General features: G+C 35.2%; 1 protein-coding gene across 2 annotated transcripts in view; it reads left to right on the plus strand.

Annotated features, from left to right (window-relative positions):
• Pcca (propionyl-CoA carboxylase subunit alpha) overlaps window positions 1-25,362 on the plus strand; it is a 372,170-nt gene that overhangs the window by 221,465 nt on the left and 125,343 nt on the right. For both annotated transcript variants that reach the window (XM_010604603.2, XM_010604604.3), the window contains exon 19: window positions 24,078-24,180. In XM_010604603.2, the coding sequence (XP_010602905.1) occupies window positions 24,078-24,180 (103 nt within the window). The remainder of the gene's footprint in view (window positions 1-24,077; window positions 24,181-25,362) is intronic.

Here is a 25,362-nt window from a genome sequence, read left to right on the forward strand (position 1 = left end):
AAAAAAAAAAAAAAAAAAAACATTTGCAAGCCTTGCTTATACCTTTTAGCTCCCAAGTGACCAAGTGAAAAGGGAAACATGCTTTATATCAAGATAAGTAGAAACAAAATGTCAGTGGCACTCATGGTTCAAAGTTAGCTGATTATTTATTTATTTATTTATTTAGTACTGGGAATCAAACTCAGGTCCTTGCGCTTGCAAGGTAGGCCACCAAACCGCTGAGCTAAATCCCCGGCACTGATTATTTATTAGGTATAGAGATATACTTGCTAGACTAATCTTTGTGGGGGGAGTAATGCTGTTGATAATATTATGGTACTTCTATTTATTTTCTTTTTGCTTTTCCAAAAGAAGATGAACAAAGATTAAAAAAGAAAAAAAAATTCAGAAGGTGAACATATAGCTCTGAAAAGCACAAACTAGAAACATTATCCTCGAGGAAGCAAGTAGAAGAGAAATACATTGAATTTAGGTTATATGATTATCTTCGATGGTTACTTTGCTTTATTTGTTCTGTTTCTCAAGAGAAAGTACAAGAATCTTAACGTGCAGTTCTTTTTAAAGTTATGTTTTGGAAAAAAATAAAAAGACGAAAAAGAAAAAGGGGCCAGTGCTTTAGCACAGTGGTTCAGGTGCCTGCCTTGCAAGCGCAAGGACCTGAGTTTGATCCCCAGTACCGCCCCCCCAAAGATGATAACGTTACGCTTTGGTAGATATCTAGGAAGAAATGAAAGGATACCAAATATTAGTGAATTACTTAGTAACTGTAAGGAGGGAGAAAATGGTCAGTATGACCTTGAATCTGCAGGTTGTTTTCTTTTGCTTTTAAAAAGGTAAAGAATGAAAATTTCCAGGCCGCAGATAGCCACTAGCCACAGGTGGCTATTAAAAGTAAACTAAAAGCCAGTGAAGTAGCCATATTTCAAATGCTTAGTAACCACATGTGGTTTGTGGCTACGTTTTGGAGAAACACAAAGAACCTTTTCATCATGATGGCTCTGTTTCCACCAAGGCTACTGAACACGTGTGCTGCAGGAATCCTAGCTTTGGTTTTGGAACCTGAATTTCATACCTTGCATTATTTTTTGTTATTCTTCTAATGAATGCAATCGCTATAATGAATGCAATCTCTATACCCTGGTTACCTTATTTTCAGTTATTTGCACCTTTCTTAGTTAGAGGTTATAAGTGTAGCAAAGATAAATTGGTTTCATTTTTAAGAAACTGTCTTAAGTTATTTTCATGAGATGCTGACTTCCAGGTAAGAATCTGAAAGATAAAGGATAAAAATTATCTGTAATCCCACAGTTCTTCAGTAAGCACTTTTAACATCTTGATATCTTCCCTCTGAAGTATCCAGATATTTGTAGTGTACATACATGTAGTAGATACATTTTACATAATTAAAATCAAAGTGGGAATATAGTTTGAATTTTTAAAAATGTATGAATATTTCTTCTGTTCATTAAGTATTCTTTGGAAACTTTTTTTTAAGTTTTAGTTTTTTTACTATAGAGAATTTTAAACTTATGCAAAAACCCCCAGAAAACTGTATTTCCCCTAATACTTATTACCCAGCTTCAGAACCATAAAAGATGCATTTCCTTTTTTCATCTTTATCTCTCCTTATTCCTTACTTTACTAACTTGTTAATTATTTCAGGTAAAATTTACATACACAAAGAGACAAATCTTACTTGTATAGTTTTACATTTTTTTGAGGGGGTATCAGGGATTGAACTCGGGTCCCTGTGCTTGCAAGGCAGGTGGCAGAACCCCTGAGCTAAATCCCTGGCCCTTACTTGCATAGTTTTAACAAATGGATGTTCCTGTGTATCTCATGTATCTATCTGTAAAAATATGGAATATTTCCATAGTCTCAGAAAATATATCTTTCATGTTTGCTTTTGGTGCTACTTTCATTATATTTCTTATTGACTTCATCTTCCTTTATGTGTCTTTTGCATAATTTCTCCCTAAAATTATATACTTGATAATTTCTATATTAATAATTTTAAATATGAATTAATTATTTTTTGAAAGTTAGAAAATTTCTATTAACAAAGTATATGGGTAAAAATTTCAGTTAAATAGATTTTGTGCATATATTTCCTACGAAACAAAATTTTGTTGAGTTCATTTTTGGTGAGTTTATTTCCTGTTGAGCTTTTGACTTACTGTGTAGGCCAGATTATTGTAAAATTAATACAACCCATAACGTCAGACATCTACAGTATCCAGCAAAATATATCTGATCTTGTGGACAAACACAATTATTTTAGCCAGTGTAAATATTGTTAGTTTTGCTTGCTTGCTTGCTAAAGAGGTCTCTGAAACATACTTCATCAAAGCTGATGTGCTGTGTTGGAGTCCTCACATTTTGACTTGTGAGTCATGTTTTCATAACTGCAGTGGGAATGGAGTTGGAGAGTCAGCTCCCAGGTGTGGCTCCACAGTGCTGTGTTGTGGGTGTGTTCCTGTAATGTTTTTACTTTCAGACCAGTAGCCCACAGCCTTTCCTCTGGGTTGCTTATTTTGGCTTCTGATCTTATTTTCTCAATTTCTCTGTGGGTTTTACTCTTTCATCATTTACGACTTGGAAAAAGACAATAATATGTGCCCACAGTGTTTGGATAGTAAAATGATAGTGGTGCATTTTAGGGGAAAAAAAAGTTAATGAAGAAACAATAGCAGAGAAACTTGGTGAATATAAGTTTTTTACATAAATGCTGACTTACTGTGGAGTTATTTTTCTTTATAATCGTTCTTTTCTGTGCTTACTTAGGCAGCATATACACTATAATCATTCTTTTCTTTAGTGTTTTGGGTCTTGAGGTATGGCTTGACTCAGTGATAAGAGTGTGTGCTTAGCATGTCCTTTGGGTCCAATCCTCAGCACCAAAAATAAAATATAGACGTACCCCACAAAAAATGACTTTCATCCACAGAAACGAATCATTTAGGGCTGTATTAAACAATCACTTCATTATTTGAAGCTAAAATAATTTTCTTGGCACCATGGTTTCATGTAATAATTTGTTTCACTAATTGATAATAGAAAAAATAATAAAGATAATAACATTTTAGATCTTTCAATAATCTTTATTTTTGTTCAGAATTCCTGTTTTCTTTAAATCCATATGTTTATGGATCAGGATTCACCTTTCTGAGAATCAGGATTAATTTCCCTTGACCTGGATCAAGACCATCTCTGCCTCGCGAGGCTTTTCATTTACTAGTGTGAATGCCATTCTACCTTCTCCAGATTGCTTCACTTCTTTCTTTCTTCATTGTTTTTCCTGCAACTGTTCCTTTCTTAAGTTTTGTGGTTCTTTCTTCCACTCTTACTTATGCTATAATTGTTGATCTCTGTAATTCCATGATTGTTGATTTTCTGCTAGGCTCTTTAATTCACCATTATGACAATCATTTCTAGTGTTGGGTAGGCCAGTTTTCCTGGTAGTGGAATGATTGGTGGACAAATCTCTCTTCCTTAGCGGAGGACATACTTCGTGAGTTTTAATAATTAGGCAATAGTTTCTCTGGTGTGAAAAACTAAAGTGTAAATAAGGTTCAAATTGTATAATTGATAAAGTGAAATAGGAAGAAAAGATCTAAAGGAGTGGGGGAAGTGGGAAGGGTAGAGGAAAGGAAAGAAGAAAAAGAAAAAAAATATGAAAAAGCAAAAAAGTGGAAACAAAGTCTGTAAATAGGGAAGGGTGGAGGGGTTGAAGGGAAGGCAGGAGAATGGGGAAAAATAAGAACCAAGATCTGTCATGTAAAGGTGCAAGATCCCAATGATGAATGTAACTGTACTGTATACCTAAAATGTACTAATAAACTTAATTTAAAAAAAGAATTATGCAAGGGGTAGGGTCAGAGTAAGACCCCAGTACCCTGTGATAGATCAGTCCCCAGGGCTCAGTCATGCTGGGGAATCAAGGAAGTGTTGCCTGTTGGCTGGGGATTTAGCTCAGTGGCACTGCACCTGCCTTGTGAGCACAAGGTCCTGATTTCAGTCCCCAGTACCCCCTCCCCCCAAAAAAAGTTACCTGTTTTCATACATTTAATATAATTCAGGGTGTTTGAAAGTAAATGTTAACTGTGAGTTTTATGAAAATATGTTGTTGTGAATATGTAGTAAATTTATTAAGTTTTCTTCTTTCACCCTTGACACTATTCCTCAGAGGTGTATTCTGAATCCTAAACATTTATAAGTGAATGATTAAACTAGCAGCATTTTACTGTTTAATTGATTTGAAATTCATTTATGATTATTGACAAATAGAGTTAATGGTATTTCTTTTCTATTGTAGAAAAACTTTATAAAATTTACCATCATAACCATTTGTAAGTGTGTGCCAGTAGTATTAAGTATATGTGCATCGTTTTGCAATAGACCTCTGGATCTCTTTGCACTCTACATCAATCAAACACCCTGCTCTGGTAACTACCATTCTAATCCCTGTTTCTGATCTGACTACTGTAGTATTTGTATCTCCTTTATAAGAATTCTTACATTTAAAAAATCAAATATGAGAACCTTTCAGTAGGTTTCTAAAGGACAAAGTAATATAGCCTCCCGCATTGCATGGTTATCTTCTGGTTACAGGTAAGAAAAATGCACTTGCCATGTTACATTGAACAAGAGTTTCAGAGTATGGAGAGGAGGAGGCTGAGTCTATTCATCTCTACCTGCCACTTTGGTTCTCTTGACCTGATTTTCTTCTGAGTCTGCACTTGATCGTAAGCCTATAGCAAGATAGCTGTGGAAGTTTCAGGAGTCAATTTTAGATAACATAAGGTTCAGAAGGTTGTATCTATCTTTAAGTGGCAAAACCCTGCCAAGAAATTACCCAGCCCCTTCTCAGTTCTCAGTGACCACAAGTGAATCACCTGATTATTCCTAAAGCAGTCATTGCAGAAAGAATTAGAATGTCATGATTATCTTGCAGTAGTTTTTTGGCATTGAGTAATCCACTAAAGTAACCATTTCATCTTCAATTAATGACTCCATGTCTTCTTTGAGTTGTAATGTTTATTTTTCTTCTGTTTTTTTTGTTGGCTAGATCTTCAGTATATCTTGTTGTATAAGAGCATAACCTTTTGTATCAGAGGCTTGGATTTTTCTCTGGTTCTACTAATCCCTAGCTGTTATCTTAAGATAAATTATTTAACCTAGGGTTGATCTTAGTTTATCAGTAATGTAGAAGTCATAATAGTTCATATAGTTTCTGTTAATGTCAAATGAGACGCAGAATACTTAGCACATGCTCTAGCTGCCCCACATTGATTTTCTCCTTCCTTCCTTCTGTCTATCTCAGTGCTTACTAGAGAAACAGATTTAATGCAAGATATACAGATATATAAGAATTTACAAGATAGGCTTACAATGCCACCCACAGAGCTGGATTTGGAAGAGTGAAAAAGATCTGCCCTTGCCCTGGAGATCCAGATGAAGGCCTGGAGCCTCACTGTAGTGTCCCATGTGAGTCTGTATCAGGAAGCTGAAGGGTCTGCACTGGAAGACTGAAGAGTTTGGAAGCCAGAAGATGAAGTCCAAGGTGACGGTGAAGGCTGGAGGTCTTCTGAAGAAACAGAAGCGAGTCTTCCTTTTTCATTAACCTTTTATGTCATTCTGGCCATAGTCCTCCCTTCCACACCCAAAACTCTGCTGATCCGATTTAGTTGGATGTTTCTTACTCAAGTTGACTCATCAGTAACTGTCACACTGTCCCTAGTGACAAAAATTCTGTATCAAGGACAATGATAGTGATGTATGAAAAGTGTGATAAAAATACAGTGAATGTCTACAATTTTAAACATTTATTACAGTAAAAGACAGTGTACTTATTAACCCCTCTCAAAATACTCCTCACCCCTTTGAACACACTTATCCCATCATTTGCCACTTTCCAAAGCAATTCTAGAAGCCCCCCCCGCCTTTTTTTTTTTTTGAGACAGGGTCTCACTATGTAGTTGAGTCTGACCTGGAACTCACTGTGTAGCCCAGGCTGGTCTCAAACTTGCAGTGATCCTCCTGCCTCAGCCTCCCAAGTGCTGGGATCACAGGTGTGCACCACCATGCTCAGCGGAGTAAGCAAATTTTGTAGTAATAGGAGACACAACTGTGTTGGGCAGAGTAGAACTCAAGCTTTTACTCTGAATGAAACAAGGGAGCCAACCACTGCAAGTTTTGAGTAACGATATTTGTGAAAGATACAGTAATAAGATCTCGGGGCTGGGGATTTAGCTCTGTGGCACCATGCCTGCCTTGCAAGCACAAGGTCCTGAGGTTGATACCTGCTACCAGAAAGAAAAAAAAAAATTTTACTGGCTACACGGTTGTCAATGATTATAAGGAAGTAAAAGCATAGGCCAGGAAACTGGTAAGAGGTAAGCAGTAGTCTAAGCCCCAAGGCCTGGGACACTTCAACATTCATAAATCTGGAAGATGAGGAGGATCCATCAAAGGAGAGTGAGAACAGTGTGGGTGAGTTCAGGTAGCCAAGTGAGGAAAAGGTAGGAGGGAGATAGCACTATAGCAACTGTGATGCAAAATGAATGAATTTAGTGGTGGTCATAGGAGACCTTCCACAAGCAGAAGCAGTTGGTGGCACATTTGAAGTAGGGGTTGAATTTGGATTGGTTAGAGTTCAAGAAAGAATAGGATGAGAGAGACTGGAGAGTACATTTACTGGCAACTCTTGAGGATTTATGTTTTATCATCTGTTTACATAAAGCCTTATTCCTTGCTTTGATTTTACAGAAAATGGCCATTTCAGTTAAAAGGATGTCAGTTTTGAAAATACACTATTAAACTGTCAGCATTTTGCCATATTAAATACTCTTCAAAAAAGTGATCTTTGGAAATTCTGCATTAGCACGTAGAAAATTACCTACCATAAGATAGAAAATTTTGTTCTAATGGAATTGATAAACCCAGAGAATTAATGCACAGGAGGCTGTGGTATGGTGGTGTTCATTAGCCTTGTAGAGTACAATTTTGTGCCCCCCCCCCCCCCCAGCTCCTAAATGCTGAAAATGCATACGCTGAATTCTGTATAGTGCACTTTATGGCATTTCCTTTAGTCAGTTATTTGGGGTAAGAAGTTCAGAGTCACCTTTGGCTCTTTTGGCCCTTCTCCTGGTACTGAGCTGTCTGAGCGCTTGCATTGTGCAGGAGGTAGACCCAGCATTGAGTGAGCTGTCTGGGATCAGGAGCTTGGTCCAGCTACATTGCTGTGTTTCAAGGTCTGCAGGCCTTTGTGCTAAAGAGGTTTACCTTTTGGCTTCATTTTCCTCCTCTGAAAAATGGTCGTGTTAGATCAAATGACTCCTCAAATCTGCTTTGATACTATCTGAATTGCATGAGATCCCGGATTTTACTTCATCCTTATAATTTCTCTCATGATATTTGAGAAGAAGTTAAAGACTCAAAAAATGGAATACTTTCATGGTAGCCTGTCAATAGTAGTAAAGAAAATAGTTTGGCATAAAAAAGTTAAAATGAAACATTCACTTATGTGGAGAATTTCCTTGAGTATCTGGAGTGCTTAGACTTTGTGGAACAAAGCAGGTATCTTGACTGGCCCCACAGCCCTGGTATCAGTTTAACTCTTTCAATCACAGTTGTGGAAGGGGAAATTACACTGACCTGACTTTTCTTTGTGTGCTATTGTTGTATCTGCATCAGTATTGCATTTTCTATCCTCACCTGGCTTTCTGATAAAATGGACAATCAATGTCTTAGTGATTACTACCTGACAGATGCAATTATCTGGGTTTTTTTCCTCGCCATTAAAAACAAAAAACAGTAGCCTTTCCTAGTTTCAGATACATAATTCATTCACCTGTTATAATTTTTCAGTTGTATAATATAAGTTGTAGATTTTGAAATATGATCTTAACCACTAAACGGTAACTGGGAAAGGGAACATAGAAAAAAGTAGCCACGCGACAATAATTTCCAAGGAAAAGCTAGTATTTTTTTGTACAATAACATATTGGCTTTTAAATTTAAATGTTTTTTGAATTTAAAAGGATATGCCATTTGTAACATGTTTAAATCACATATAAAAATAAAACAACTTTTATATATTTGTTTCATATATATTCTCAGGTTCTAAGAATAAGCCCCATCATTATGACAAGTTGATGTTTTGATAACTTATATGTAATGCATGAGTATATATTTACAGATATACAGCTATGTCTTTGAAAATATGTACTCTAATTTGAGCAAACAAGTCCCCTAAAAGCAGCAAAAGACAATGTTAATCATCTTCCTTTAAGCTTGCCTTACTTTTCACTTGTTTCTGTTGTGATATTTTTAGTTATTTAATAAGATTGTATCTTGGGTGATTTAGAAATCTAATGATGTTAAGCACAAAATATTAAGTAGATAAAATGGCAGATTTATAAATACTTGGTTCAGTAAATTTAAAAATATTTCACTTTAATGTGATTGTACTATAAGAGCTGAATGGGAGACAGAATAGCCTTGTTATTGTAGGAGAATTTCCCTGTTCCCTGCAATGATTCCAAAAGCTCTTACACACTTCATCAGTATTATTGTAACTCTCTGGCTGCAGGATATTTGGCAGCTGTTGCACCCCACTGGCAAATCCTATTCATACTTCTTTCCCATTCACCATTGCCATTGGAGAATTGATTTCTCTCTCCTGTACACTAACCTTTCCCAATTCATTTTGGATTGTTCGATGTGAAACATTTTAATTTCATATCATACAGCTATTCAGCTCACAATCCCTTTTTTAACCTGTCACCAGGGTAACAGCATAGCATGCTTTCTTTAGGCAATCAAGTTTTTATTTCACATGTTTAATGTTGCATTTAATGTTTGCATTTTGTTTAACACCCCTTAAATACTTTGAACTCTGGATATGTTTTATAGGGTAATGAAATCCTTGATTTTTGAATTGAAACTAGATCAACACCATCAGTGCATTTATAATAAAATGTCAAAAGATTAATTTACATAATACAACGATTATTATTAAAAGTCCAAGTTAGCTGATCTGTGTAAAGCAATTTTCTATAGGTAATGGAGCAATATTTGTATAAATTTATGTTCAGCCTTGTTCCAAGAAAGGATTTAAAATTGACTTAGATTTGTCAGTGAGATAAATAAAAAATTTAAAAGTAATGGATTGGTACAAATAGGAAATATCTTTTCAAGATATTACTCTTATTTTTTATTATAATGCTCTGTTTCTCTATTTGACTTATGTATTTGATGATGGATGAAGAAATGATACATAACAGTGAGAATTTTGTCCATTCTAGGAGATTGTTTTGCATTATGTTCATTAATGTGTTCATCAGTTTATTTTAGCACTACCTTTCCTTAAAGAATTTAATAATGATGAAAATGCATATGTTTAAATCTTGAATCTTTTAATCTTGATTTGAATATCCTTTTATAGAAAGAGCTACCTTTTCAGCTATATCCTAAGTAATATTTGCACTAAAATTTATACTATGAGTAAATTCAGTGAAATTTGGAAAATACTGGTACCTATAAATATACATTTAAGAAAATGAGTAAAAAATAGTAAACCATATTGTTTGTAAGCAGTGTTGTTTTGAAAGATAGTATAGTAGCTGTTTTATGTTTAGTAGCTGTCTTATGTTCCATTGTACAATCACTGAAGCTTTCACTTTAATCTGTAGAACAAACTCTGAATAAGCTTTGTTTTTAGTAAATGTGCTGCTGAAGCGAGCACATTAAGCTTTCTTTTTAACCATTTTTTTTAAGTTAAAAAACACCTTTTTTCATTCACTTCCCCTTTGATTGTATTTTCTTTGGAATTTCTGGTTACTGACAGTGCATCACACTAAATTGATATTTTATTTTATTTTTTCTGGTACCAAGGATGGAACTCAGGACCTTGTGCTTGCCAGGTATGCACAGTGCCATTGAACTACATCCCTGGCCTAATTTGGTATCTTGAGTGCTCGTATATAGCTAATGACCCTGGATCTAGATAGTATTGATCTAGAGCACCAGTGTTCAGACCATCTACTTCACAAAGGTTACTGTCTTTCAGTAAATTCCTCCATATGTCTTTTAATGAGAACAACCTTTTATCTTAGAATGAGTTATTAGATCATTCCACAAATAACAAATAATGCTCCATGTGATTAGATGCTTTGGCCTAGACTGTGTTAAAATAATTCCTGCCCTTTAGGAACCTTAAAAATCAAATAGGGTAGGTACACTTTGGCACTCTGCAGAGTGCCTGGTAAAAGTCCAGGTTATTGTCCTGGAGAGGACAAGGAGAGGATTTCCAGGTTTGCCACATGATTTTAACTGAAATGTCCACTTTCAACAACAAGTTATGGCAAGAAGCCATTCAGAATAAAATGAAGTCAATCAAAGGAGTTTAAATGTTGGATTTATTACTTAGAATAAATAACCTGTTTATAAATATGTTCAAAAACTAAGTGAAATGAGGTATGGAGAATTACAGGACAGTATGGCAACCATGACTCACAAAATAGAAATATCAGTATGAAGATAAAAATGATAAAACAGCAAACAAAATTTTTGGAAGTGAAAAGTACAATGCCTAAAATGAAAACAGTGCATTATATGCCCTCAACAGTAGATTCAAATTGGCAGAATCAATCTTTGACCAGGTGTGGTGGTACGTACCTATAATCCCAGCACTTGAGAAGCTGAGGCAAGAGAATTGCCAAAAGTTCAAGGTGACCCTGACTCAAAAAACCAAACAAATCAGGGTGAACATATCCACTATGTGAACAAAAAGGAAAATGAAGAGTCTTGGAGAACTAAAAGGACTCATTCAGATGTACCAATATAGATGTACTGGAAGATGAGCAGTCCCAGAAGATGAGGAGGAAGGGAATTTAAAGAAATTATGGTCAAATTTACCCACATTTGATGAGTAACATTAGTCTGTACATTTAAGCATCTTGGTAGCTCCAAGTAGAATAAACCCAAAGTGATTCACACCTGCGCTCATCATGGTCAAACTGCAAAAATCCAAAAGGAATCTTGAAAGCAACAAGAGAAAAATAATTCATCACCTAAAATGGATCCTCAGTAAGATAAGAGCTTACTTCTTAGCAGATATAAAAGGTCAGAAAAGAATAGGATGACCTATTTACAATGACTGGGGAAAATGTATACTAAGAACTTTATATTTAGCAAAATTGTCCTTTAAAAATGAAAGTAACATTAACACATTTCTAAATAAACAAAATCTGAGAGAATTAGTTGAGGCAGACCTGCCCTATAAGAAATCTGAATGGAAGTTCTTTAGGCTATAATGAAAGATAATGAATATTAAATGTACTTGCAGGTATAGAAAGCATTGGTGAAGACAACTATAGTTGTAAATATAAAAAATAGTATAAATATATTTTGACTTTGTACAAGCTAGTCTTTTTTCTGAGGTAAAAGATAACTGCATAACACAGTAATTACAAATCTAACCTGATGGGTACGAAATATATATGGGTCCAATTTTGAATGAGAGAGGATAAAGGAGAATACAGTATATAAAACTACATTGGAGGAAATTTTCTGATACTGTTGTAATTAAGCTAGTATCAATCCAGACTATACCACGTAAAGTGCTAATTGGAATCCCCAGTATAACCATTAAGAAAATAAATTTTTAAAAATAGTGAAACAAAAATCAATGGAATTAAAATGTGATACTAGAATAATATCTAAAACAAAAAAGGTGAAAATGGAATAAAGAGAAGTGATACAGGATATGGAACACACACACAAAAACAAAGTGACAGGTGTAAATCTTACCTGATGGATAATTATATTAAATGTAAAGATAGTGAACCTATCCGTGAAGGGCACCTACTGGTGGAGAGGGTTAAAAAGATCAGAGCTGGAGGCGTTTTTCAGTGGTAGAGCATTTACCTTGTATGTCTGTAACTTTGGGTTTAATCCTGATTACTAGAGAAAAAAGGCAAACTGTCAGCTTTGTACGAGTGACATACTTTATATCTAAAGATACTATTAAGTTGAAAGTAAAAAGAATGGAAACAGGTGTCAGGCAAATATATTTGCCATAGTAAAATCAGTTCAGTGTTTCATTACTTATGATGCTGATGTCAGAAAAAGATATTCTTTAAGACAAAAATTGTTATTGGAGACCAAGAGAGATATTTTATGATGATAAAAAGTCAATCAGAAAGCCATGAAAGGGATTAACATTTATATACCTCATAATATAGCTCCCAAATATGTGAAGCAAAACTGAGACAAAGGGAGAAACAGACAACTATAATTAGAAACTCATAACTCCACCACCTAATGGATAGGACAACTACACAGAAGACCAGCAAGGAAGTAGTAGTCTTGGACAACATTATAATAAAAATAGAACTAACAGACATCTATGAAACAATCTGTTCAGCAGCAGTAGCATATACTCTTCTCAAGTGCATATTTAACATTCTGCAGGATAGATCATATCTACTATACCATGTTATATGGTAGGTTATAAAATGTACTTCAGTGAATTTATTAGGGTTAAAATAATACTAAGTACATTATCTGGCCACAATTCAGTACAACTACAAAATAACAACAATGAAAATTTATAAATATATGGAATTGAATTGTGCATTCCTAAATAACCAGTAGGTTAAAGGAAAGATCACAAAGGAAACTAGGAATATTTTGAAATGAATTTAAAAAACACAAAATTAAAAAATGAATGGGATGTACATAGATCAGTGCCATAAGCACATGTTGGAAAAGAATGAATAAGTCACTTTATCTTTCTTTCACTTTAGGAAACTAGAAAAAGTAGAGCAAACTAAGTTCCACACCAACAGAAAGAAATGTTAAAGATCAAAATGGAATTAAATGAAATAGAGACTAGAAAAACAAGAAATCACTAAATGCAAAATTTGATTTTTGGAAAGATCACTAGAAATGACATATCTCTAGATGGGTTTGCCAAGGGAAGAAAAGACTCATATTTTTAAAATCAGGAATAAAAGGGTAGCAATACCCAACTGACCTTTTGGAAATTGAAAAGAATTATAAGAGAATACTGCGAACGAGTAGGTGCCAACAAATTATACACATCAAATAACATGGAGACAAATGTAGATAGGCACAGGCTACTGACACAAACTGAAAAAATAGAAAATCTGAATAGACAAGACTGATTTAAGGGCTAGGGATTTAGCTCAGTGGTGCTGCCGCGTTCCTTGCAAGTGCAAGGTCCAGAGTTCAATACCCGGTACCAAAAAACAAAACAAAACCAAAACAAAACAAAACACTGATTTAGCCACCACAAACAAACCTTCCTAAGAAGGTCTCACTGGCGATTTCACTGAAACATTTAAAAGAAAGGGAGTTATTATCCCTAATCCTTCAGAAACTCTTCTAAAAATAGAAGACAATTTTCAGCTAACACCAGTGTTTCTATGATACCAAAACCAGATAAAGTCATTGCAAGAACAAAAGTAAATGAGCCAGGTGTGGTGGCACATGCCTGTAACTCTGGCACTTGGGAGACTGAGGCAGGAAGATCTCAGCGAGTTTGAGGCCTGCCTTAGTTGCATAGAGGGACCCTGTTTCATCTCAAAAAAAAAAAAAAATCACAAAAAGTAAGAACTAGTATCCCTTGTAAATACTAATGCAAAAATCCTCAAAAAAACACTAATAAAGTGAATTCAATAATGTATATAAAATGATGATTTAGGGCCGGGGATTTGGCTCAGTGGTTCTGCTCCCTGTCTCACAAGCGCAAGGGCCCGAGTTCGATCCCTGGTACCAAAAAAAAAAAAACAAAAAACCCAAAAAAAACAAAAACCACAACAAAACCAAAAACCTGCCTCACTTAAATGATTATTTATCATAATTGAATGAGATTTCTCCTAGGAAGAGAAGGTTGTTTTAACATTTCTAAATCAATTTCGTACGTCACACAAAATAAAAGGTAAAATCCACAAGATTATCCTATTGCAGGCAAAACATTTGACAAAACCCATCATCCTTTCATCATGAAAAAGAAAAAAAATAACCAATCAGGGGTAGAAGGGAAATTCCTCAGACTGATGAAGAACATCTATAATAAAACTGTGGTAGACATTTAAATTTGTAAGAACTTAAATTGTTTTCAGGTGATGTAATCATATCTAGATTATCTTGAGGAATTCACAAAAACATTTATTAGGACTAGTAAATGAATTTGCAAGTGCGCATAGTACAAGACTGATACAATGTTTTAAAATTGTTTACTGTGGTGGTAGGTTCACAACTCTGTGAATATATTGAAAATCATTGAATTAAGTACTCAAGATGGGTTGAATTTATTATGTGAATTCTCAGTAAAACCATGTAAGTAAGCTATTTTGTAGTTTGTTGCTCATTTCATATTTAAGAATTTGTATTCCCAATGGTATGAGAAGTTCAAATTTTAGGAAATAAATGAAACAAGAGTATATTTTCTGGTTTAAATGAGACTTTAATTTTTCTCATAACTCTAAAGTATGTTTATAAGACTGCTTTTTATTTTAATTTTAATTTTTGGTACCGGGGATCAAACTCAGGACCTTGCACTTGTGAGGCAGGCAGCAGAACCACTGAGCTAAATCCCCTGCCCTATGACTGCTCTTTATTGACAAGACCAGTCTGGAAGTAGAGCTGTCAAGTAAGTATTCCTGCGATACAACCTATGCTCACATGTGAACCTATACTCTTCTACCGTTCCCTCCTCTGACTTGAATGGGAATGGTGCAAAGTTAGAACAAAATATAGAAGTTCTAGTTCCTGCAGTGACACTGTAGCATGTTTCCAACCACCCACTTTCAGATATCACATCTAAACTCTGGATAGAATAAAAACAATTATTTAAAGGTTGTGGATAAACAACTATATCTGACCCTAAAAGAAGGAAGCCACAAGTGGGTAAGATGCACATTTACATGGCTTTTACCCTAAAAGCAATCATTGTGTACATCAAGGCATGGCTACAACTCAAGTAGTTAGCCCTCGTCTTACTGGCTTCAGACCGCTGAGAAAAATGTTCAGAATTGTCAGAACTGTGAAAGGTTGGGCAGGAACATCATAGCACAAAGGCAACAACAGACTCAGGCATTCCATATCTGAAATTAGCTTTCCTCAAATCATTGGATGACCTCAAAATGTGTATATGCAATAGAGACTCCAGGCAGCCCAGAAATATAAAACCTTCTGGAATTCTGAATGTACTGAGCTTAAATTTCAGTTGCCTACAAAGGAAATGATAATGTTCAGAATTTTGAATCCAATTTGAGGGACTCATAAGTACCTTGAAAAAAAGACTAGAGCGACCAGGCCTCAGGAGGAAACATTATGTTTCTGGAATCCTAACATTGGACTTCTTATTTACTAAGAATAAATGAAATAAGCATATCTTTACTACAACACAGAGGTTCCACAACTTCAGTTATTAACTAGTAACTTAGTTATACTAAGCCTATACTAATAAAAATCAGTACTTTTCAGGTGAAGATAACATAGTATGTATAGTCCCTACAACACACACAAGCTAGCGTACAATAAAAATTCACTTGCCATGTAATTCAAGAATAAAGGTGACCCATAGGATAAGAGAAAAAAGTGGTTAATAGAAATCAAATGAGAGATTACTAAAATGTTGGAATTATGAACAACAATTACAGCAGCTGTTAAAATTATTTTAAGTATTAAAGATCAGAAGGAGGGAATGAATACAGAGTGAATATCAACAGAGAGATGGAAACTATAAGAAGTTACTAAGTAGAAATGCCAGATGTAAATGTACTCTATCTGCCATGGATGATTTGCTTGATAAACTGAAAAGCATATTGGTGATGGTAAAAGAAAGAGCCAGTAAGCTTAAAGATGGAAGACAATTGAAAGAAAACAATTATTTTCAAAAATTAAAAATACACAGAAAAGGCAGAAGAAGACCATAGTTTTTTTCACCATGATTATGATCATTGGTATGAGTGTACACCTATACCCAAATTCACAAGTTCTATATACTAAACATGTTTTTTTTTTTGTATGTCAATTATACCTCAGTAAATCTATTTTAAAAGATTGGAGAGAGCCTTAGTGACTTGTGGGATAGGATCAGGAAGTATAACTTATGTGGACTGGAAACCACAAAAGGAAAGGATAGAGGGAACCAGGCAAGGAATACTAGATCATTTTAAGATTGAGAAGAAGAGCAAATTGTCTGTTTTTATTACTTTCATTCAGATTATCATGGAGATCCTAAGTTGTGCAGCTGGGGGCGGGTTCTTAGAAATTGAAAGGAAAAAGTAAAGCTATTTTTATTCACAGGAAATACAATCATTTGCATAGAAAACATTATGGAATCTACAAAACAATGGGTTGTAGGATTAAAAAGACATTTAAATGTAAATTGTATTTCAGTAAACTAGCAGCAATGAAAAAAGTTTCATTTAATGTAGCACAAAAATACTTAGACAAACACTTTAACAAAATGAATTCCACACTACCACTGGTCAGAGTAATAAGGCATGAAAAAATACTGAAGTATAAAGATTGGAAGGGAAATTTTCTAGGATAACTTAATTTTCTAGGTAATTAAGAAAACTCTTGGAAATCTGTATATCTAAACCAAAAGCAAGGATAAATTTAACAAAAAAAAAAGACTAATGATTGCCACACCTTGTGGGGGAAAATTAAAAACTTGTTAATGGGTTGGAGGACAAAATATTAAGGTTCACTTTTCCTTACATTAATTAATGCATTTCCCTTAGAGCTGTATTTTGAAGAAGACAGGAGAAATAGGCATGTTGGTTGTGAAGTTTCTGTAGAAATGCAAAAAGACCTAGGAAAGATAATATAGCTTTACTGTTGAACAATGTTGTAGGTCTTGATCTACAAAGTTTTTGGAATGAGCTCCGTCCCTATCTCTACCATGTAAGAATAAGAAAATTAGAAATGAATCATAGATCTACATGTAAAACCATTAAAAGAAAACACATGAATATACCTTCTGAACCTTAGCACTGTATAATTAAAAAATAAAATGGGGTGGTGGATTTAGCTCAGTGGTTCCGGCACCTGCCTCAGAAGTGCAACGACCTGAGTTTGATCCCTGGTACCAAAAAAAACAAAAAACCAAAACACAAAACAAAAAATTATACTGAGCACTAAACACAAAAGGAAAAAATATGATGGATTTTGTTAAGAATAAAAAAATTCCATTGAAACAACAACAAAAATTCTTTACATACCTTTTAGAGTGTTGAAAACCCAAACTGATAAAACTAAATGCTGCCAAGCATGTGGATCAACAGGAACATTATTTGTTACTGGAGAGAGTGCAAAATGGTATAGCCACTTTAGAAGATGTTTTGGCAACTTATTACAAAGTTGAACATTTTTACCATAAGATCAAGCAGTTGTGCTCGTTGGTATTTAACCCAATCGGTTAGAATCATACATCTACACTAAATCCTGTGCACTAATGTTTATAGCAGCTTTATTCATAATTGCCCAGAGAAGCAACCAATATGTCCATCAACAGGTGAATGCTAAATAAATAATTGAATATTATTCAGCAAAAAAAGACATAAGCTATCAAGCCACAAAAAGATGTGTTGGACCTTATGTGCATATTGCAAAATGAAGCCATTCAGAAAAGGCTGCATTCTGTGATTCCAGCTATATGGTTTTCTGAAATAGGCTAGAAATATGCAGACAGTAAAGTGGTGGTTTGGCATTCCATTCCAGAGAGGAGGGGTTGGATAAAAAAGACCGTGGGGGATGGGGTAGATAAACTGTTCTTTCTGATACCATAATGGTGAATATGTGTTATAATAAATGTGTCAAAATTCATAGACTATAACCAAGAATGAGCTCTAAAGTTATGTGTGGACTGAATTAATAATAATGTGCCAATACTGGCTCATCAGTTGTAGCAAACATGTCATACTAATGATGACAAGAAGAGGGAAACCACCGGAGAGTGGAGTGGGTGAGGGTAATAATCCCTGTAGTTCTTTATAAAATGTAAATTAAATTATTGTAGACTATAGTCATCCTACTGTGATGTGAAACATAAGAACTTACTCTTCCTTTGTAACTTTAATTTGTTACCCATTATCCAACTGCTCACCCCCTTTCCTTCTAGTGATCCTAAACTCTGGTGACCACTTTTCTGCTTCTACTTCAGTGGAACCAACTCTTTTAGCCTTCACACATGAGTGCTTTTGTACAGTATTTGTTTTTTCTGTGTCTGGCTTATTTCACTTAACATTAAAGATCTTTCATTTTAGCTTTGCGCAGTGGCAGAATTCTAGCCAGTGAGGTTTATCTGAGATGCAATTATTGTTAATTGAAAGATCTTTCATTTTATCCATGTTGGTACAGATGATAGGATATCCATTTGTTGTTGTTGGTAAATGGTGAATATACACCACATATTCTTTATCTTTTCATCTGCTGATGGACACTTTGGTTGATTCTACATTTTAGCCATGGCAAATGGCACTGTCATAAACATGGGAGTGTAGGTATCTCTTTGATACACTGATTTCATTTAGATTGTATATTGTTATTAAAAAATTGAATAGCATTGCAGAGACAGTAGAATCACATATTTCTGCACCAAACAAATTATAGTTTCATTTCTTCTATCTCGTTTGGTCGGCATCTAGGCTAGGTGTTCTATCTTTGTTTTACTGATAGGGAAGCAGGAATGAAGAGAGTAGGTAACTTGTGAGGCACATAGCTCTTGAAGACTTGCACTCTTGAGTCAGACACTGAGTAACACCAAGTGACTATAGCAACAGCTGGAGTACACTGCCTGTCCTAATACGCTACAAATCTAAATCGAGAACCTTAAACCCATATTGGTAGCAGAAAAAAATGAGATTGCACAGCATTAAAATATGTAAGTAACATTATGTATTAAATCCTAAGTTTACGTGTCACTTGTATAATTGTCATGCTAAAACACCAAACTTGAGGGTATTCTCTGCTTCTCAGCATGATTTTGTGGTAGACTCATCTGAACAGACTCATGTGTTTATAGACATACACATTTAAACTTACATATAGGCGGAATTCTCATCCTTCTCTATGTCAATTTCTAGCTTTTGAAGGGGTTCCCTGAAAATTCTGCTTTTGTCTTTGTTTGGTTTGGCAGTAGACTTGTGTGTAAAGTTTCTTTAAACTGTTCATTCCATGCTTTTTGTATTCATCTTGATAGCTCATGGTTCTGTGAAGAATTTTACATGAATTCATTGTACTATTAAAACAAGCATTTGTGACTTGTCCTCCAAACTTGCTGAAAGTGAGTTTTTTAGCAAATTGCTGAATTTTTGTCTTCCTTGGAGTTGTTTATTTTCCCCCCCACTTGGGGAGAAATAAGAAACAATTCATATACTAGATCTAAAGTTTCATTAAAGTTGCTTATGCCTTGTCTCAGGCATTTAAGTGGGCCATCTGTCTAAACATCTTTCTTTTTTTTTTTTTTACCCTGACCATTTCCTCGACTTATTCATGAGCCATGGGAGGGCTCCTTTGTAGTAGCTGGTTCTGACTACCCCCACTGAATATATCTCTGTGCTTGCATAACACAGCTTTTCACTGTGTTAGAGATTCTCTGAACTTGGTTCAGATGAATGGGCCACTTTCTGAAGGCCTTTTTCTTCCTGCAAAGATTTGTATGCAGGAACTGACCTCAGTGGCTATGGAATGCAGCATGTTATGCTGGATCAGTTTTCAGCCCACCCACTGTGAAAGTTATGATGAAGTGATTTTTAATTATTCTTTGACCATTAGCATTGTTTCAACTCAGTATTTTAGTCCTATGTAGATAGTGTCAAAATTGAAAACCAGCTTTTCTGAGTGCCTGACAACATGGCTTTGAGATGATCATGGTGATCCTTGCTAACTGAAGATAAAAATCTACTGGAATAGCAATGTTCCAGTAAGTTAAATGCATTAGTATTAAAATTAATGACAATCAGTTGACAGTTTTTCATCATAAAATAAAGAAATATTGGGTTTTACTGAGTATATTCATTCTGGCTGGGTGATAACAAAATGGTCAGGCTTGGATAACAACTATTTTTTGATTTCCTTGTGGGTTGCTGTTTGTGTGAATTCTTTACTGGGTTATTTTGGATTTTGTTTGTTTATGAAGTTGTAGCTTCATGTAAGCTTTGCAAGAGTTGGGGATGTGTAGCTCAGTGGCTCAGTGCCTGCCTGGCAAGTACAAGGTTCTGGGTTTGATCCCCAGGACTGCAACAAAGTCCCCAAAAAACAGATTAGCTTTACAGGCAGCACACTGAAGTTGTAGAGAATGAACTCAGTCTGATGGCAGCCTTGGGTAGGAACGCAGAAGGAACTGTATTCTGTGTATTGTTACTGTAGCCAGTTGAAGTTCTGGAACCTCCTGATCCTTTCAGAGAATTAGTCATAAAAATTTTACTTTGGACTTCACGGATATGTACAGTTGTTTTCTAAATTTTAAAATATAACTTTAGTTTTTGCCAACAACTTTAGGAAGTAGGAAGTAGTTACTATTATAAACATGTTAATGCTTATTGTTTCAAAGTACTTAATGTACTTTCAATGATTTTTTTCAGAAATGGAGTATATATACTTTCAAGTTTGTATGTATTATTATCTTTATACTTTATTATAGTTTATTTCTACTTCAGAGCATATTTATATTTTGCTTGTCACCTGCCCACCCATTTTATTTAAAAAGTGAAACAAAACTACTTTCAAACCTATATAAAGCCAGAAGTAATCCTAGCAAATTTTGTTTGTAAGAGACAATTCATAAAGGCATTCCATGCTTTTAATCCTTAGAATCTTGAGGTCTTGTTTCACAGTGAAGTTTCTTTCCTATATTCTTTTCACATAGCACCTTAAAAGAAATTGTTAGAAAAGTACAGGTTGGTCAGGATATATGTGCCCAGAAGAAGCCGCAGCTTCTCCTAGCCTGGCTAGTTCTGCCCTGATTTCTCTACAGGTGTAATGTTCCAAAGGACGTGTCAGGTACATTGCTGGGAAGAGAACTGGCTTCAACTTAGACCTCAGGGCTTTCACTTAGAAGTGAGTACTCTTTTCATAAGGTCCCTCTTGGGGCAAGCTGTAACATATATGAAACAGATGTGGATCAAAATAAAACAACGGAAAAATAAATAGTAGCTGGGTCCTGAAGACAGGCTGCTGCGTTCCACCACCATCTGCGAGACTGCTTTCTGTGGGAAAATGCCTCTGGGTTGGAACAGGATGTCAGAATCGGCAGCTTCCCACCTCTGGAAGCAGAGGATGATTACATCACTGAAAAGGACTCAAATTCACTCTTAAGAGTGGCCTCCTTCAAGCCACTTCGAAAAATATTACAGCATATAGTGTAGGTTAAGTGGGAGAGAGATCACTGAATTTATGCTCTAATTAAAAAGGAGGTAGTGCCCTAAAGAATGTTGGAGAAAGAGAGGGGAGAGGGAATCCAGGTTCTGTAAATGTAAAGAGAATGGTTTCTGTTATGGGTGGAGGAGAGGAGTGTAGTCCTTGACTTGACTAATCAGCATGCCTTACATGCCTTAAATTAATCCTTAATACAGCCCTTTTAATGCAGATGTTAATTATCCTAATTTGATATGTAAAAGAACTGAGATTTAAATAGTTTGCTGGAGGTCAGGAGTATTGGCAGAACTGGGTTTTGAACCAACTTCTGTGATTCAGCAGAGCTGGAGTCCTTAGTCCTCTGCCTCCTGTTAGTTTGGTTTAAGAGTCTGGCCCAACCAGATAGTCAAGTCAGAGAACAGGCAGAAATAAAATTGGATACAAAGAGTGAGATATAACTTTAAGTGACTTGAATGGTGGGTAGCTTAAGTAAGATGTAACTTGGTGTGAAGCGGAAAACAATAGAATGATCATGAGAAGGGCAGCCACATATTTATCATGGAAAGCAAAGATCTGACAAAGCCGAGTCCCACCATAATCCTAGCTGCGTCTGTTTCCATCATCACAATATCCCTGAATGGGCAGGTATTTTTGCTTCTTGTAGGTGACCAAGGGTTATGTATGGTCAGGTGACACATGAAGTTCATGGACCTCAGGAAATGATCTGGCCTGGCACAGAGCAGATGCTTCTCAGCCTTTGTCCTCAGTCTGTGCTGGGAGATGGGGATGTAAAATAAGGAAAGCACTGGGGGTGCAGCTCAGTGGCAGAGCACTAGCCTAGCATGTGCAAGGCCCTGTGTTCATTCGCACCCCCCCACACACAATTTTTTTAAAACAGCAGTGGTCTTGCAGGGGTTCACAGGCTAGCAGGGGAGACAAACATATGAACAAAAATGCTCTGTGGAGTATAGGTTCTGGAGAAGATTGGTGTATGAAGCGTTTTCTTGCTTTTGTTTGCCATGCCTCATCTTCTTTCTCCTCACCTCTTCTCTCTCCTGTGTTGCTCTTTGAAGTCCTTGTTTGTTCAGACTGACCTGTGTGAAGCTCTGGCCTCTGAAACAATCCTTTTCAGACTGCCAAGAAAGCATCTTCCAAGCTTATGTGTACAGTGTATGCTATTCTTCATGCTTAAAAAAAACCCCAGAAACTTGTCTATTATTTTTTTCTATCCATAATGTTTAAAATATTTCTTCATCTTCAGGAAACAGATCAAATAGTGAGTCAAATACACATATTTACCTAAATTATTAATCATCGTGTATTAGATAATGACTGGAGGCAGTTTGATAATCACAGTTTTTAAAAATTAAATTTGTAAGTTTTTATACTAATGAACAGAATTCTTTTGAAATTTGGTGGCATAAATTAAAACACAACCTGTAATCTTCATTAGAAGTGTGGCTTAAACTCCAGCCTGGGTACCACAAAGTGCTAATGTTTAGTGCTTTGTAAATAATACTTCACAAGGTGGGGCATGGAGGATCACCGTGAGTTCAAGGCCAACCTGAATTATATAGTGAGACCCTGCCTTAAAAAAAAAAGAAAGAAAAAGAAAAGAAAAGCTTCACAAATATAAGTAATGTAAATACATACTATATAAATTAGTTCAATTCTGAAATGATTATATTTTTGTTACTTTAAAAATATTTTGGGTGACTGGGGATTTAACTCAGTGGTTTCACTGCCTGCCTTGCAAGTGCAGGGTCCTGAGTTCGATCCCTGGTACCAACAAACAAACAAACAAGATTTTGGGAGATGCATTGTATTCTTGAGTTTTTGGTTTGATTTCTGGCTGCTTGACCTGGGTTCTCTGAACAGTGTAATACTGACCTTACACCAGAAAAGATCTGTGTCAGATGAGCATTAGTCAGCAATATGGAAGCCTTGTTTGGATTTTAAGTGTTGAGGAAAGTCAAGGTTAGAAAAGACATAGACTCTATATAAATAAGTTTCCCAGATAAAGACCTCATCTGACTCCTTTTTGATACCCTAAAATTTAGCATCAACCACTTAGTATTGATTGGACTTGTAAGTCATTTAATTTTGATTTGCTTTTTCCTTGTGCTTATATTTCAGCTAATATACTAAGGTGATTTTTTAACTGACTTCGTGAAGGAACATTCTATCCTATAAATAGAATAATGCATGGAGATCATTCTTTAATATGATTTTATTCTCACCAACTATGAGTAACAAAGACAAAAAAATTCTATGCATACTCAGCGATTAATTTGATGTCTCTATAGTTTATTGTAATTGTAATTTAAAAACTGCCTTGAGCAGTGGACAAATATTGAGAAAATTAATATTGCTTAAGGAAGATTAATTTGTTGTAAACTGGCACAGTTAAGCAACCTAAATGTAGTCAGTGATAGTACTGAGAAGAGGTGATGATACCACAGTTATCCCAGAGTGACTGCTGCTTTCTTTGGCTTAGCTGTTTCTAAACCTCTCTAGTTTAAATCTGAAAGCTTTTCTCCAAGGGTAGAGCCTTTTAAAATAAAATGTTCCAAAATACATTCTTAGGCAGTTTTATTCCACACACATAATGCCAAAGGAAAGTTAATTTGTTAAGAGATAATGTACAATTATTAACTCCTTTTTTTCCATTTCAGAGTTCCTGTTGTTAAACCTGACTTGGCTAAGTGGGAGCTCTCAATAAAGCTGTGTGATGAAGAGTATTCTGTCCTAACATCACACAGTGGGTCAACATTTTCTGTGAGTTTAATTTCTTCATTTGGTAATCTTGAAATTACATATGAATATTTAAAGCCATTTTTAAGTGACTATTCAGTGACTTCTTTTGAATTTATGCCATAGCTACATATTTGTTTCATTTTCTTTAGGAAGTTGAATGTAAAGGAACTTTGTTCTTTTATGTTAACTAGGAAACACATTCTTAGATTTAGCCACATTCTAAACTTACTGCCTGATACTTTGTTTTACTTTAGTGTTTACTGAAAATAATATTTTTAACCTTTGTTATAGAGAATATCTTTAATTATAATTCCAAACATGTGATAGCTATAGTAGGTAACCATTCCTTTTGAACAAGTGATCCAGAGCTATTATTACATTATCTTCATGTTTTATGTTGTGTGACATTCTTGAGGCTAAGTTGACCTTATGGCGATTCTCTTTTTGTTCTGGAGAACTTGGGTAATGTCCATAACAAAACTGCAATAAGTCGAATTCTGGTCTGTCATGAACAAAGTAAGATTATAGTGTTTATGTTCCAGTGTGAATGATATGTTTAAAGTCTGGGATTGGACATTGCCGGATAAATACCAAAAAGTGTTGCTGTTTCAATTTGTATGTTTTTGTATTTTCAGCCTGAACTCAAGGAAGCTATTATACATTTAGTGTAATGAATTTCGAATATTGTGTTTACACGTTTCTCATAGCCAAGTAGCATTGAGATGGCATTTTATTTTGAGGAATCAAATTACTTTTTATTAGAAGATTGAAACAGGATATGAAAATCAAAATAATATAGTTTCACTGAAATTGAGGGACATAGCAGTTTCTTTCATTGTTCTTTCCTTCCGTTCTTTCTTCCTTTTTTCTCTTCCTCCTTCCCTCCCTCCCTCCCTTCTTCCCTTCCTTCCTTCCTTCTCCCCCTCTTTCTCTCTCTCTGTCTGTCTCTCTCTCTCTCTTTCTCTCTCTCTCTCTCTCTCTTTTTCTTTCTGTACTGGAGATTAAACTCGGGACCTTGAACTTGCGAGGCAAACAGTTTCTTGATCTCAGTGAGGAAAATACGACAAGTCGAGGATTCATGTGAATTCATTTATTTAACAAATACTCATTGCATGCCTACTGTGTACCAGATAAGTGCAGGGCTGTTGCCCTGAAGAAGCCAATAGTCTTTTTTTTTTTTTTTTTTTTTTTTTTTTTTTTTTT

Source organism: Fukomys damarensis, unplaced genomic scaffold (assembly GCF_012274545.1).
Source record: "Fukomys damarensis isolate Sample0158 unplaced genomic scaffold, DMR_v1.0_HiC HiC_scaffold_6, whole genome shotgun sequence".
NCBI classification, from domain to species: domain Eukaryota; kingdom Metazoa; phylum Chordata; class Mammalia; order Rodentia; family Bathyergidae; genus Fukomys; species Fukomys damarensis.